Source organism: Corvus moneduloides, chromosome 8 (assembly GCF_009650955.1).
Source record: "Corvus moneduloides isolate bCorMon1 chromosome 8, bCorMon1.pri, whole genome shotgun sequence".
Classification (NCBI taxonomy): domain Eukaryota; kingdom Metazoa; phylum Chordata; class Aves; order Passeriformes; family Corvidae; genus Corvus; species Corvus moneduloides.
This window is the reverse complement of record NC_045483.1, coordinates 11,810,370-11,826,662: the sequence shown is the minus strand read 5'-3', so window position 1 is coordinate 11,826,662 and position 16,293 is coordinate 11,810,370. Positions and strand designations below refer to the sequence as shown.

The following is a 16,293-nucleotide window of genomic DNA, read 5'->3' as shown; positions in this document are numbered from 1 at the left end:
TGTTCTGTATAGAAACCACAAAACCACTATTCCAGACGTTTGACTGAAGACAATTTAAAGAGGAAATTGCTTTGTCCTGGTCTCAGCAAACCATGTACCCAGAGAAATGTTATCAGCACATTAATGTAAGATGCTTGCTCATAAACCAGAGCTCCCCTGCCCTCTGCTGATTGAAGTAATTTGAATCTCATACTCATTTTCAGTAATTGTTTGTAGCAAGTTGTAGTATGTGATGGTTGCTAAATGCCTAACAAGAAGTAAAATGCCTATCTACCACCTGCAATAGAGACCTGCTAAGCTTCCAGAAAAAAAAAAAGACACTGGATGTGTTATTCATTAGAAATTACGATTTCTTCATGTCATTATGACATGGAGAAATACTACATATTTAACATTAGTAATTTCATCAGCAATGAAGAGTGGTTTTTAAGCAGACAACAATCTGAAGCAGCTTTTGGGTAGCAGGAAGGTTCTGTCTTCATGAATATGTAGATATTGTAATGAGATTTAAAAGAATTAATAGGATTATTCTTTAACAGATCTTGAATGAAAATGCTGGTAAGGAACTTGAGCAACTGAAGATGAAAAATCAAAAGCTCAAACAAGAGAGCGAGCAGCAGAGTGCGATGATTGACGATGTGCTGAAGGACATCGGTCAGAAGACAGCACAACTGAAAGTAAGTTCCAGACGGTGCATCCTACCAGCTGTATCATTCCAATGACATCTTACCACCTGGGACAGGGATGACTTCAGTTCTTGTCAGGATAGTTCCCCATGGGTAGTTTTGGAGGAAACTTGAGTAGTTTTTAGGAATAGATCTAGCTGATGCTGGATGCCATTCTTTCTATGGCAGTATCATGGTCATGGTAGTGTCCAACCCTCTCACCTGACAATGTAGCACCTGTTGTCTTGGAGGAGCTGTTTCATAAAACACATGAACTAAAATGCTCAACGCACTCTCTTTGTAAAGGTGGTCACAAACAAGGGCTCTTTTTTCAGTCCTGGGATCTTCAAATAAGAGCAAGGACTTTCTTACAATGATTAACGTAATTTGAATTTTGCCAAAATCCACTGGAAAATGGTAACAAATTTTGACAGTGGTGTCCTGGATAGTTCCACCAAAGGCAATTGCTTTCAACACTAAAATTTCTTCCCCCCCCCCCCAAGTATCGGTTGAGAAAGTTAAATATAAGTAGCCAAGATGGTGTTTACTTTCAGATTAAATGTTTTTTTTGCCTGACTTCACATTATTTAAGAGTCATTTTACTAAGCAGCAGGTGAGTTTCAGTTGAGGAAGAATTAAAGGATTCCTGCATATTCTTTTTAGGGTACTTTGAGAGCTCTTGTGACAAAGTGTAATGTATAGGTGTTGGATGCTATTATGCCAGTTACCATATCTTGCATTTTGTGTCAGCATTGGGGTTAAAACACTAAACATTAGAAAATTCAGGTAGAAAATAATTATCTTCTTGAGTTTTATCGAGTATAACTAATTCACCTAAATAAAAAGCTTGTTTGCCAATAGATACTGTTAGTCTGATAGAAACTAACCCCTGACAGATTAAAAGCTCAGTTCACAACTAATACAACACAGATGATTCTGATTTAGATCCTTAATGGAGGAATGTAGGAGCTTTTTTCCTGTTGTAATTTATTAGGCAAACTAAAGGATGTTTTTCTTACCTATTTGAAAAACAAATTGCTGTCTTTTCCAGGTTATCCAGTTTTATCATTACTTCTACCAATACCATCATTGTTTAAAACTTTACAAATATGACTTACACTTGGGACTTCAGAGTGTCAGAGGATTTTGATTCTGTGATCTTATCCTAATTTCAGGCAAAGTTGATGGAACTTTTAAAGTCATGCACATGGACTTCTGGGAACAAAAAACCAGAACATACTGCCCAGTTAGTAGTTAAGCCAGCTGCTAAAGCTCCTTAAGAGTCCTTAAGAGTCATGATATGGGATGCAGTTTTTGTAGGGACTGTGCCTGCAATACCATCCTGCAGTGTGCTGAGTGCTGGGCAGTGTGAATTGTCAAAGTACTCTTTAACCTCTTGAAGGTTATTGTCAGTAAGAACTGAGGAGATTCCCATTCTCCCAGAGGAGACTTGATAGCAGGATTCCCCATCTCACAGAATCAGTATCTGAGGCTGTAAGTGGAAGGAACACTGTAGTCTGTGATGGCTGTAAAACCTAACAGTGGGACTGAATTATACAAAGAAGTTACACTTCTTAAAAGGAAAAAGACTGATTCCTGTTGTGATTATTGGTTATGTTTCCCAGTAACCAGCTATGCAGTATTTTGATTTTTTTTTCCTCTATTGTATAGCAAATGAGATAGACTCTAGATTTTGCTTTTTCTTTAAAGCCATCGCTTATAAAAGAATGGGGATAACACATACCTGCTATTTAGAGACATGCAATCAGACCACACTACAGATACCTTTCTCATCACAGTCACTGTGCCTAGTATGTAAAATGAAAATAGAGCTGCCTGTGTTTAATCTGCAGGACTAATTGGGTAGTGCTGTGTGAGGTTTGCAGCTGGAGGTTCTTTATTGATCATCTTCAGTCCTAAAGTGTAAGATTTGATGATTATTTTCCTTTCCCAAGCTGGCTTTGTTTAAATTATTTTAAATATTGTTCAACTAGCTAGTTACCTTTCTGCAGCTGACCCACAGCACCTACATGTTTTCTTCCTGAGTTTCATGGAGTAAGTGTATGCCAAATACAAAAGCATTTTCTTTCTTTCTATGGATGCTTTCTCTCCCCTTTCCTTGTTGCTATTTTGTAGGAGGCAGAGGATGAAGCAGCTCAGATGCGCCTTGAAATTTCAAAGCTGAGCAAAATGAGAGATGTTCTCCAGAATAAGCTGCGTACTGCAGAGGAACAAAAAGTTGATGCAGACCATGAAAAAAGCATGCTAAAAAATGAAATAATCAGACTGGAGAAAGGTAGGTGCCTAACAGGTGGGTGGATCTGTTTTCTGAGTTCTTCTAAGTTATTCTAGGTACCCAAAAAAGCATTAACATCATCAGCTGATACCTTGGGTTGTAAAACCCATTCACAGCTAATTGAACTGGTCATGTAATGGCAAGGCTTTAAAAGAAGTCCACTAAATTGTTTCTGCTTTTTAACAGCTGTACAATTTGAAGACAGGATTTATTCTCTTTCCTCTTTTTCTCTAGAGTTCGAGACAGCCAAGAAGCAGGCAGAGATTGACAAGAGAACAACAGATGGGCTCGTGAGGGAAAGGGATATGCTAAACCAGGTGAGTTTGCATTGGTCATATTGATAAGCCTCACAGCCTGAGAATGAAATGTCCATAGCTTAAGCATTCACAGCAGCACAGAAATGTAGAATACATAACGTTAAGTTAAAGCTTTCAGATTTCCTTAAGCAGATGCACAAACTACTTCTTTTCTGTGCGCTGTCATAGTGTTAGTATCCATAAACACACAGAAGATTTCTAAGTTTTAACTTATGAACTATCAGGGAGTTCAAACTGCAAACCTATTATTTGGTGTCCGAAGACTTCGTTACATCTGTACTTTGACACTCTGTGTCTTATGAAGTTTAGTATTAATGTAGGCAAACAAAGTCTTTGCTAATAAAAGAACAAACCAGAATGTTGATACGCTGGGTAGCAGCTTGGCAGGCTGTTTGAGTATTAATCCTTGCTTTTAGGTCTGTTTCTCATACTGATGTTTCCCATCAGCCCAAGGTTCTTGTACTGCAGTATTGCATCTCATGTTTATGGGCATTCCTGAAGTGTTGTCTTCTAAATTCAATGCTAAGAGATGATTTCTGACATGCTTTATTTGATGTAGATTCACTGTCCTGTGTCTTGAATCTAGCAGAGGCTTTGATTTGACAGGTAACAAATACTTGTTTTGTATAGGGAAAAAATTTTAAAGTGGGACCAGGAGACTGATTTTGTAAAGATATGTTGATATTTTCTGTTTAATCCTTATGCAAAATTTTAAAGTAAGCTTGGTTAATTTCAAGCTTGAACTTCCTATTTAAGACATGAGAAGGAAGAGTATTTGGCTTTATTATTAATGTTACTGGCTATTGGCATGCTGTGCAATCAAAATGTCTTAAAGCTGGTAAGAATTTTCCAGTCATTAGTTATATCCACTTGTAAACAATCCTGTCAATTTTTTTTTGTAATGCAGACACTAGTGTATTAACTTCAAATCAGAAAAAGCCCTATTTAGCAGCTGTGCTAGAGATTTTGTTTTTTAAATCAAATTTGAGGTTCAAGTACTTCAACTGAACAAATTAGATAAGGGATAATAACACTGAAAAGTCTATAGTCCACTTTGACAATGGCATGGTTTTGTCATAGTGGCGACAGTGTTGCCTTTTCAGCTCAAGACTCATTCTTTTTTGTTCCCTGTAGAACTTGATCAAGGCTACAAATGCTACTCAGAAGCAGATAGATTTGGTAAAGCTCCATGAACAGTCAAAACAGAACTTGGAAGCAGAAATCCAAAGTTATAAGATAGAAGCTCAGAAACAAAGGAAGATTATTTACCAGTTGGAGAAGGAGAGAGAGAGTTTCATCAATGAAATGAGTGAGCTCAAAGAGAAGGTAGGAGCAGCTCTTCGTGCAAATGGTTCTTTCCTGTCTTACTCTCAAAACTGTAACAATGATACATTAATTTTCTAACATGCCAGTGGGAGAAAGCTTGGATTGGTGGTCTTCATACAGTTACAAATATTTCTTGTTGTCAGTGTGTGTTGCCTGCTACTGCTTCAGGTCTCTCTAGGGAAACCTCACCAATGGGAGAGACACTAATTCTGTGAGAGCCTTGGAGTCCAGCCATGTATTGCTCTTATTCAGTGATCAATTGGGAAATGAAACTAGGGCTGGAGTTCAAACCGGGACCTCTTGACTTCTTATACGTGAGTCCCACAGTTGAAACTCTCCTGTGCTGTTGGAAGTTACACTTTGATTGTCCTGTCTTATCTGCAAAGGACTCTATCTTGCAAATGACCACTGTCCTAAAATCGGGTCCCATGAGAGCTAACAGTGCTCAACATCTTTGTAAGGTACTTAACATTTTGAAGGATTACTCCAGATACTCTGCAAAACAAATTTTCCAGAGGCAGCTGCAGAGAAATACTGCATAAAATTTGTGTTGCCTGCTCCCCATTGTTATGTATAACTTTATTCCTGATGGAGTAAAATCAGGAACATGATTTTAACATGTTCCATTAATTGCTGAGTATCACATTGAAGAGCCCTCCAAGAAGCTCATTGATTTACTGGTCTTAGCTTTCAAGTGGTTTCAATTCACAAGTTATTTGCTATCTTTTCACTGTAAAATTATCCTTCTGACTTCATGTGGCCAGGGGCTTTTAAATCATTTTGGAATGGTATATGCTCCATTGCCTGGAATACCTCTTGTCATTTCCTTGTAAATAATATTCCACAAAAGTGAGATTTGTCTTTGTTGCAAAGTCATATTTTGCTTCTTTCCCTCATAGTGCATTTCTAACAGTGTAGATATGAGTTAAGAACATTGTAAACTAGGGCCAGTGAGTAATTCATAGCACTTAGAACTACAAGGCTCTTTCTTTTAATTCTGTTCGGGGTTGCCCATAATATTTTGAGGATGAGAATGACAAATGTTTGCTTGCGTACTTTTTCCTTTTTTCCCCTGCCACTTTGGGTGTAAATTTTCTATCACTTCTTATAAGGCAGAGGCTCAGTAAATGGCTTATGACACTTGAGCTGTTTGTATAATTATGCCTGCATTGTGACTGCAAGTTTCCAAAGGACTTGCAGGCTTCCTTGGCTCACCAAAGGGGCAATTCCTGACTCCGGTTACAGGTGAAGAGCAGCAAGAACAGTTTTGAGTACAGGAGTATGTCACACCATGATCTTGTCCTTCAAGTCCAAATGGAGGGTAGGAGGGCATAGGATCTGGATTATTATGTAAATAGGTAATATTTAAGTTCAGTGTTTGACCTATTCAGACTTGAGAAGCTGTGGCAAAACTACAGGAGTCATTTCACAGCTGGTGAGGAATGAGCTACTGGTGGGCAGTAAGGCTATGGCCAGTCAGTGCTCTTCCATCACCTTTTGCCACCAAGCTGGTTTTGCAGGAGGTTGCAGCCCTCCTTTGGAACTGCACAACAGCTGGAAAAGAGCCAAACCCATCTAAGCCCAAAGATGTAGCCATACTGGCTCTGAAGGCTGCCTGGCTGTTTATAGCAGCACAGACTCTATAGAGCTGCAGAATTCATCTTTCAAAATCATCATTTACTATTAACTGTTGAACAGAGTCAGCAAAGTTATATACACACCAGTAAAATATTTTTGGGGTAAGAATTCATGCATTCAGACTTCCTCTTCTAACTACTGCCTTGGCTGACTGCTTATTTTCAAGTCAGTGTCACTTGTTGAATAGTCTTACTTCTAGATTAGCCAGCACAAGTAAGAAAAAACACCTATTCTTTTTGTCTTTGTTATGTAGCGTGCATGTATTACTGAGTACAACTGTTAGCAGAATATTTCTATTTTGAATTGAAATTCTTAAATTATGAAATCTTGGTTTCTCTGTGTAAGGTTTAGGCTGAAAAGGAGGCAGTGAAGTATACCTTTCAGTCCCAAGTGAACTGTTCTGTGTTTTCTGAGGGGTCACAAAACCAGTCTCTAATATGTTGGCGTTTTTCAAATAAAGCCTTTTAAAATGTTAAGTTTACAGTTAACAACCTATTCAGGAAAATGAAAAGATATATTTCCTTTTTTAAATTCACATAATCTTTTGGAAAAGCCGATGTTCAATAGGCGTATCATTAGGGCCATGACAGTACTTCTGGGAGTGGTTAAAAATGGATAAGCAAGTAAAGACAGCACCATTATGGACGTACTGAGTAGGTTCATTGAACTAAGCAGGTAGCCAGAAGTAGATGATAGTTAAGTGTACAGATTAAAAAGCTATGAGGATACAGGAAATACTATGAATACCAAATCCTTTCTGCTTAGCTTTGGGCCCTCATTGCCAAATCTGAGAGGTGTAGTGTGCCTATCGACTAAACAGGAATTGAGAATGCTCAGCCTCCCATGGGGCTGTGAAACACTGCATGTATCTTTTCTATATTTATAAGAAAGAATTATTTGGGTTTAATCATTCCTGAAAAAGCAAAGTCAGCATCCAGCCTGTGAGCACAACTCAGAAAACTTTGTCCACAATCTTACTGCACTTATATTGTATCAAAACCAAGTAAAAGACTTACAAATGCAGTGACCTACTTTCAAATCTTCCTCCAGCCTATGATCACCATAGTGCAGATAGAAACATGCCTTATTGATTTCTTCTCTGTGCTGTTACTATTGGCAGATTGTTTAAAAAGCAAAGGAAAAGGCAGGAGTAGGTTATAAACTGGGACTGTTTTTTGTATTGCATTGTAAGCAGTTCCTGGGATCACCTGAAGTCAGCTACAATGTGCTGGAATTGTATTCCTGCTTCTGTAATAAAATTTTCAATATTTAGCTGTCCCCTGTCTTCAAAGTTGGTTGGAGGTAGCTGGTAGGATATTTAATTATTTATGTTCCTGCCCCATAGCTAGGCCTACCCAAGGCTTTACTGCTGAGGAAGGGACAACACTGTAAACTGCAAACTTTGTAGTTATTGATTATTTGATGTAAACATTTGTTTTCTTCTGCTGCTTTGACATATAAACATGAATTTTAGCCCAAACCTCTCTCTTCAAAAGTGGAGTCAGGAGAACTGGATATGAACTGCATTTGGAAATGGACTTCTCTCCTGTATTTTGTCCTTATGATTCCTCAGCTTTTTTTTCATGGCTAATCTTTTTCCTAGCTTTAAGGGTGGCATTATTTTCTCCTCCTGGGTAGTGAACCTGGTAAACTGTGTTCTTGATGTGTGTACTCCTTAAAATGGTTTTTATTTCTTTTTTGTAATGCTGAATTCTGTATGAATGCTGCTTCCTTGAGCTCCTCAGTTTTCAGGTTTGTGTAGCAGGAGAAAGGTTCTTGATTTTTAAAAAGTAATTTAGAAGCTTATCATAATGATTAGCAAGTCTTTGTATTTTTGCCCTTCTAACATAGCAATTATGTATTTTTGTGGTAGTAACTGCTTAATAAAGGTGTCTGTGAAATTTTGCATTTTTGTTAATTGATTCTGCATGTGATCATCTTCTTTCTATAGTCTACAATACTCCGTTCTCCTTAGGTAATCTTCACGTAATTATTTCTAATCTTTCATAGAAGCAACTAATGGTGATTACCTACTTATGTAGACCAAGTGTAAGTTACATTAACTGACTTTCTTATTATAGTAATTATATATGACCAGTTTGTGATCATCAACTGTTTGTGATCATGTATTCATTAAAAAAAAATTGGGTGGTTAGAATTTAAGTGTACGTGCAGGGCTTCTTGGAAAAACATGTGCATTAATTCATTTTATCATACAGCTGACATCCAAACCAACATCCAAAATCTAGGTCTGCTTCATAAATAAACTAAGTTTATTCTTGATGGAAACTGTTTATGTTGATTTTATTGCACCTACTCTGTGATGATATTTTCTTTCAGTAGCTTGTTGTTCAATTAAGTATGTGCACCTCTATAAATTTTAGTCTTGGGCAAAACCTACGTAACAGATTAAAATACAATGTTGTCCCACATAAGCAAGTCAGAAAGGTTAAACTTGTATTTGGACTGGAGTAATTTTCAGCTGTGGTTAAAACTGCTTATCACAGAGATTTGAACTTGTCATCTTAGAAGAAAATCACAAACTTTGTCCCATCCTTCTGATCTTGTGATGATGGTTTAATCATTTAATTTCTTTCCTTTCTTTTTGCTCCAGATCCTCCATAACATGAAAGATCTTGAAATACATCAAATGCAGATCTGCGACTATGAGAAGGAAATACAAGTGCAAGGGATTAAATTAAAACAGCAGCAAAACCTTTGTGAAACTCTGAGATCAGAGAGAACCCTGTACAGTAAAAATCTGATTGAAGCAAAGGTAGAAGGATAAATTTTTCCTTGTGTTTCTCTCTCTGCTCTTGTTTTTTACCTGATTTAATTTTAATTTTTTAAAGGAAAGCTCGGTGGATCAATGGCAGAAGTGTTTTTTTCATTCCTGTGGGTTTGGAAAAATGAATGTTTTAGGTCCCTGAAGTTTCATCTACACTATTTGTATTTGGACTGGAAATAGGAGTCCACAGTCATCATGTGGAAATATCCCTGCTTCAAACCATGCATAAAATCATGGTACACTGGAGCTACGGAATCATAAAGCCATCCTGGCTTCAGTCTGTTTTATCCCTTTAGGAGTTGTATGCATGTATGTGAAATAGGGTATAAGGGGAAGAAGATTGCCTCCTTAGCCCTGAGTGAGTATGCACATTAATGTGAGTAATGATTAGGAAGCAGAGAGAACACTTTCCCAGCTGAAGTGGAATTTTCTGACAAGAACCAAACACTTCCACCTTGCTTGTTCCTTTCAGAGAATGTCATTTTCCTCAGGAGATGATTCTCTCCATTCAGATCTCCTCCTTGGGGATCTGACTAACAATGCTAGAAGAAAAAGAACACACCACTTAAGGATATATTCTGTTACTCTGATGTAAAGATCTAAAATACTACATGAATCCTGTTGTAATTGGCAGACACTGGGACCCTGGACAGCTGTCATTTACAGCCTTGGGTTATTTCCAAATAAGTATTTATGACATAAACATGTATAGTAAATGACAGATTTATACTTAGGTAGGTGTTTTGTTTGAGAATCAGATGGGAATGAAATGTCAAAGTTCCTATCCAGCTGAGTGCTGAATTTTATGAGGAATGAACCATTTTGCCATTTATGTGGGATGCTTCACTTGACCTTAGTCAGCCTCTCATCAGTGAGAGGATGTGGTGTTGGGATTCTTGCTGCTCCCAAACAATCTCTCAGGAGAAATAAGGCTGAAAAATCACAATGCAGATTTTTTTTTCCCCCTAGTTATTTTTATTTTAAAACACACAACATAAATTTGGTTATTTATAAAGAATGGGCATCTATGTGCTGAGTTAGAAAATGTAGCAGCCTTTTGGCTGTTGGGTTTTGAATGTTACATGGTGGTAACACTACGCTGTTCACAGTTCCAGTTGTTAGAGGCCAGTGCTTAGACTTTAATAGCTTACTTGTCATACTCCAAAACTCTTAGCAAGTCCTGTGTGAGAAAATAGCTGACCCCAAAAGATCTTTTGGCTAAGGCAGTGTTATGTTTAGCAATGAGAAAAATAGCTATTCAGCGTTCAGTAACAGGTCAGCCAGTCATGAAACAAAAAAAAACTGTGTTGTTTTAAACATGGTAAATTCTTTCTCCTTTTGGGAAGTAAAATTGCACTAGCTTGTTTAGATAAAGCTAGATGCAAGTATTTTTGGATTGCTTAATGTGAAATGATCTCATGCCCACCTTGCCAGTGGTCTCCAGAGTACCATAATATTCAAGACAGTAAAATGGAAAAGGCATCCTGACAGGCTGTTATTATGATATAAATATCTGATGCTTTCATCCTGGGGGTTTCTTTTGGTGTTGGGAGTTCATTTATTTAAGCAAGTTGATTAGGAGACCAGTTTGCAAAATTGTGTGTTCTTACTGTTCTACATTAAGTAAAGAATTAAAAATGTATTTGGGTGTGTCTGGGGTCTATCTCTGCTAAATCTCTGTCATCTTTTACAACACTAAAGAGATTTATAGGCTGTGTAGCAAAGACAGCTTTTAGTAACTTTTGCTTTCACAAAAGTGACTGAACATGCAAACAGTTGGGCCTAATGACATATTACTACTAATCAGTACTTTCTCTGTGCTGTTTGGGTGAAGATTGCCATAACTCAAGATCTTGGTTAGTTACATTAATCACTTCATGCAAGAAAACATCCCTCATTAGTCGAGTAAATCCACACTCATGGTGGACAGTGCTGAAAAAGCTTTAAAAGCTACCCTGGTTTGGTACTGGAAGAGGATGTATTCATATGAAAGATTATGATGTCTTCTCTGTGAGGTGGTAGGTTCTAGCAGAGGAATAATAGCCTCTAAAGCTGCTTTCATACATCCAGAAGAACGTCTGTCTAAGCATTGACTCTGTTAGCTTCCATTTCATGGCATAACATGTGCTGAAATGTTAATTTTGTACAGGCAGGCACCTTTGTGCTTTGAGTAGAAGTATTCCTACTGACCTGATCTCTCTACAGTGCTACCAGCCATTTTGCTCTGTGTTTGAGCTTAAAGTATATGCTAAAATCCTCACAGAGCCTTCTCAAATGCTCTTTTGCCCCTTGCACCTCTGTGCAAGCTAGCATCTTATTTAGGGCTATGTTTGCTTGCACAAAACCAGCTTCTCTCCAAAGATTTGTGCCCAAACTTACTGGAAAAACACATTATTAGAAGCATGAAAACAGATGGATATGATCAGAATCTTAGTAATTTGGATTGACTGCTAGTTCTTACAGTGTGTCCAGCACTTTAAATTAAATGGCTTATTAAACTCATGAGAGATGGTCATTATTTTTGTCAGTGAATCTTTTAAAGGCTTTTTTATTGCAATGGCATGCTGGCATAAACAAAAAATTGTCATTTAATGAAACTGTTTGGTTCTGTTGGATTAAAAAATGATGTCTTACAGTAGGGACAACAGATCTACTTTCATGCACCATGGCTGCATTTTCCAACATCTGAACAGCCTGAACTCCTTATCACAACCAACCTCTTGTTTTAGCCCTTTCTGTAATCACACTTCCTGTTCTATTAGGATGAGATAGCAGAAATGAAGATGAAGCTGAAAACTGCCACACGTCAGCTGGATCAGCTGAAAGACGAGCTCAAAGAAAAGGACGCAGCCCTTGAGAAAGCACATGTGGAACATGAGCAGTCAGAGAAGGAGAAAGAATCACTGAAAGTAAGACCCTTGACACATATACTTTCTTGCAAAGGATGGATTCCATGATTTCACAGACTGCACTATGTTCTGACCTGTGGTAGTTGTTTTGCTGTATTTTAATAAACTATTCTGTAATTGAAGCAGAAGATTTCAGTATCATTTAGAGATACTAGTTGCAGAAGTCTGTGTATCTGAAAAATTTAATCTCTGCCTATAATTATAATAAGAGAGTCCTGAATTGTCTGTTGGAAGCTTTAAATCTCTTGGTGACTGAACATTTTTTACTAAGAAGTTCCATTTTGCTTGCAGAAATGTTGATTTTGGGGATAGACTGATTCTAGCAAACTTTTTAATGTAGACTCTTATAACTCAACTTTTTATTTTTAAGAACTTTTTTCTTTCTACTGTTTTTAAGTGCAAACCCCATTATATTGCACTTCACAATGTTGTATTTCTATGTAACTAGCAAGCATTAGTCTTTTGGGAGTTAGGCAGTGCCTTTTAGTAGGTCCCTCTGCACAGAAAGTTATTTTAATATTGTGGTATAAAGCAGCAAGAATCTGTCTTAAATCAGAGGAAGTCTGAGCCTGAAGCTCGGGTTCTTCTTCTCAGTGCTGGCTGCAGCCCATCCTTAGATAAGCTATTAGATTTGTGGTGGTATCTCAGCCCAATTTGCTGCACTCTGAAAAGATTTAGGGAGTTGTGTTCACAGGAGGTTATTTTTAATCTTCACTAAGCACTAGAAAAAAACCCAAACAATACCAGGAAGAAATGCAAACAACACCCCCGAAAAACAAAACAAAAGTTCCCTGTCGCTTTTCACAATGTTTTGTTTTGTCAGTTTATTGCTTTGCTGCGATGACTCCTTGAATTTTCAGCCTCTCTCAGCACATTACAGTTACGACAAGATGTCAATAGGACTTTGTAAAAGGGTGATGAGTTTGTATTCTTGTACCTGATCTGTCTCAGAGATGTTCTATCAGTGATGGAGAAGTCAAACAGCATCTAATTTCCTGTGTGCAGCTTTCTGCCTTAACTAGTCCCCAATTCTGTCTCATCGCCCCAGAACTGTCTGCCATTTATTTGACAAACATATGATTGCTGCATGGTTTACCCACTCAATTATTCACCAGCAGGTTTGTCCATACACTGACATGACATTACTGACTTGCCTCAGGGCATTGTGGTCTCCTACCTGAGTGTCACTGCTGAGTACTAAACCAGAAGAGAATTCAGAGGGAGCTGATTGTCACAGCCACAAAAGAACCCAATTATTCGTGTTGCAAGCTGGCATCAATTTGTCCTGTTTGCACTGATGTGAAGGAAGGAAGAAAGCTGTTCCTGGGAAATAAGTTTAAACAATGTGCTAAATCACAGAGGACTGGGATTCATAGGAATGAGGTTATACAGACATGCTTGCCTCAGATGGCATAAGGCCTTAAAAATGTGTAATTGTGGTAAATCCAAGCTCTCTTAAAGCCAGTACAATGCCGTCTTTCGGCTTCAGTTGGCCTTCATACAGGGCTGCAGGTTAGAGTTGTTTGACAAAGGATCTGAATATTGAAAAAAATCTATGTCCCTCAAGATTTGAGCTTCTGGCAAGTCAAGTGATTTGTATAATTTTGTAGATGCATATTTTTTTGTTAGCATTTTTCTGGAAATCTGAGTGTAAAATCTGACTTGTTATTTCAGCATTCTGTGTTCAGTTACAAAACTGTAAAACTCCTGTTTTCCTCCCACTTCTAGTATAGTATACCAATAAAAGTATCACACTAATATTTCAGAATCTAAACAAGAATTTAGTTTGAGTTTGGTTTGAGATATTGGTACAGGTCCCATATATGTTATTCTTTCTTGCTGACTGTTCTTCAGTTCTTAAAAATTCCCTGAACCAACTTCAAGTGAGCTGTGCTGATTTATAGCAGTTTCAGACATGCCATTTTTCTGCTTGTACAGTGACTGTGTTTATTCATTTCCTTCTCTCTTAGCTCATGTGCAAAGACCCTCATACTGTGGTTCTTAGCATATTTAATCTAACTGAAAGTCCTTGTGTGGCTTTAAGTATTTATGTTCCCTACTATACAAGGCAGTTCAGATTTATTTTAAATGAGTGCATTCCAGTGAGGAGATTTGTTTATATGGATGTTTTCTGACCACATCTAATGCCACTTCTTGTTTACAATTCATATTTTTCTGACATAAGGAGACCACAGAATTGTGATCTATTAAAAAAAATATTATCCAGCAATGCTGAACGCATGAGCTGTTTTACATTTGTGGACAGCTTTTGCACAGCATTGATTGCATTTCAAGATGAAGTGACTTGTATTTTTATTGAGCTGATGAATTCTGATGAATATCTGACACTGAATAAGAGAGCTATGTCTTGCACATACGGGAAAATGAGAATTTTATTAAAGCAAATAAGAATGGAACAAGCTGTTTTATTATGATGATGGAACTGTTTCTGTCTTAAATCAATGTTTTTGCAGGTGCAGCCTTCATCACAGCCTCATTCTTTCAGCTTTGGGTGATGCTTGTTCCCAAAAGGCAGCTTGAACATCATCCTTTATAAGGGTCAGAGCTGTGGCAAAGTCTTTGAGTTGAGGCTTGAAAGTTTTCATATCTATGAAAATGAACTGTGGTCAGCTAGTTCCACCTTGGTTCTAATTGCCTAGCAGTGATAAAAATTTCTGATAATCCAGGAAGACCTTCTTAGTTTTTATCTACATACATGCCTTGAATTATAGATTTTGTGACAGTGGGATAGAATGACTGGGCACACTCCGATGTTAGTTTGTGTTAGTGCTGTGCAGCTGCTGTAGCAGTGCATTGCTGCTCCTTTGCTTAGGGACAGACCCTCTTTTCACAGTCTTCCTCATTTACACATCCACTAAACAAAGTGTTATGGCTCTTAAATTTTGCTGTTCCCTTCCTGGTTGCCACCAATTCTTTTATTCCATTTTGAAGCCTTTCTTGAGCTGATGCCACTTTGTATTATACAGCAGAGATTGTTGCCCTTTTCAGCAAGGTGAACTGTTCTTTCGCACATCCCAGAGTGACTAAATAACAACTCCATTGCAAAGATTTCTAAGTATGTCCTGTATAATTTAAAAAAAAATCAAACGAGGCATCCCTGAATTACAGCTTGAACCATTGTCATAAATAAAAATCCTTCCAAATTTCTATTGTGTATAAAATAATTGTATTAAAATAGTATTTACAGTATTTCTTTATGGGTCTTCATGCTTGCTTGTCTTGGTGATTAGTTCTCAAAAACTAACAAAATATGTACCTCCCAGGAAGCTAAAAGAATATATGAGATATTTTTACCTAACTCTTAATTGTAGGTTTATGTAAGGGGAAGTTATTAATTAACAGTTCACCTATATTCTTTATCTCCATCAGTGTGAACTGCTTAGGATGACAAAACAGGCTATGGAAACCAAAGCCTATATTGAAAATCAGGAGGCAGAAGAGAAAAAACTCCTAAAAATCATTGCTGAAGCTGATGCAGATAGACTGAAGCAGAAGAAGGAATTTGACAAGGTAGGAATCTCTAATTTGAGTTTTCAAATCCCCTGCCTTCTGTTCCCTCATTTGTCCAGTGTATTTTTAAGATGATTCTTAGCTACTGTGAATGTGGGACTACTAAAACTTTATAGTGCCATTAAAACCAAAATGTTAAGATACTGAAGTAAACGAAATCTGTAGTTTGTAGTGTTCAGGTGATTGAACCCTTATAGGGGAAATTATTAGGTTCTTGCCATATTTCTTTAATTAATAACAGTGAAACCTCTTAATGTACGTGTTTTTGGCTGAAACAAGTATTGTCATGATACTCAGGGATTGTGTGAAGGAAGTGTAACTGAGTTTATGGCTTTGCCCTGTGCCCTCAGGTGCTCTGTGAGAGACATGCCCTGGGGACCCAGCTTATTCGTCGCAATGATGAGGTGGCTCTGCTCTATGAGAAGATAAAAATCCAGCAGGCCATCTTAAACAGGGGGGAAACCGAGTACCGGCAGAGGATGGAAGACATGCGGATTCTGAAGCTGGAGATCAAAAAACTTCAGCGTGAGAAGGGAATTCTTGGCAAGAGTGCAGCCAATGTGGAGGAGCTCAGGTAGGAGACCCAGTGGAATATATTTCCATAGTGACTGCACCCATGATTTTGTGTTTAAGACAGAAAATATGGTTTGTACATAGTAAAGACTTGTATCAACAAGCCTTGTACCTTGGAGAAGGGGTTTGCTTGGTTTGACCTCAAACACAAACTGGATTAAATTCATAGAACAACTTATCAGCAGTTAGGAAAATTAAATATAGAAAGGAGGAAAGATGACATCTTGGCCAAAGTTTAAATATTTTCCAT

At 37.6% G+C, this 16,293-nt stretch overlaps 1 protein-coding gene across 1 annotated transcript in view; it reads left to right on the top strand.

The window, feature by feature from the left end:
* CFAP58 (cilia and flagella associated protein 58) overlaps positions 1-16,293 on the top strand; it is a 55,296-nt gene that overhangs the window by 12,545 nt on the left and 26,458 nt on the right. The window contains exons 6-13 of the mRNA XM_032116125.1: positions 540-677; positions 2,802-2,961; positions 3,196-3,278; positions 4,413-4,604; positions 8,857-9,018; positions 11,793-11,939; positions 15,330-15,470; positions 15,821-16,044. Of these exons, the coding sequence (XP_031972016.1) occupies positions 540-677; positions 2,802-2,961; positions 3,196-3,278; positions 4,413-4,604; positions 8,857-9,018; positions 11,793-11,939; positions 15,330-15,470; positions 15,821-16,044 (1,247 nt within the window). The remainder of the gene's footprint in view (positions 1-539; positions 678-2,801; positions 2,962-3,195; positions 3,279-4,412; positions 4,605-8,856; positions 9,019-11,792; positions 11,940-15,329; positions 15,471-15,820; positions 16,045-16,293) is intronic.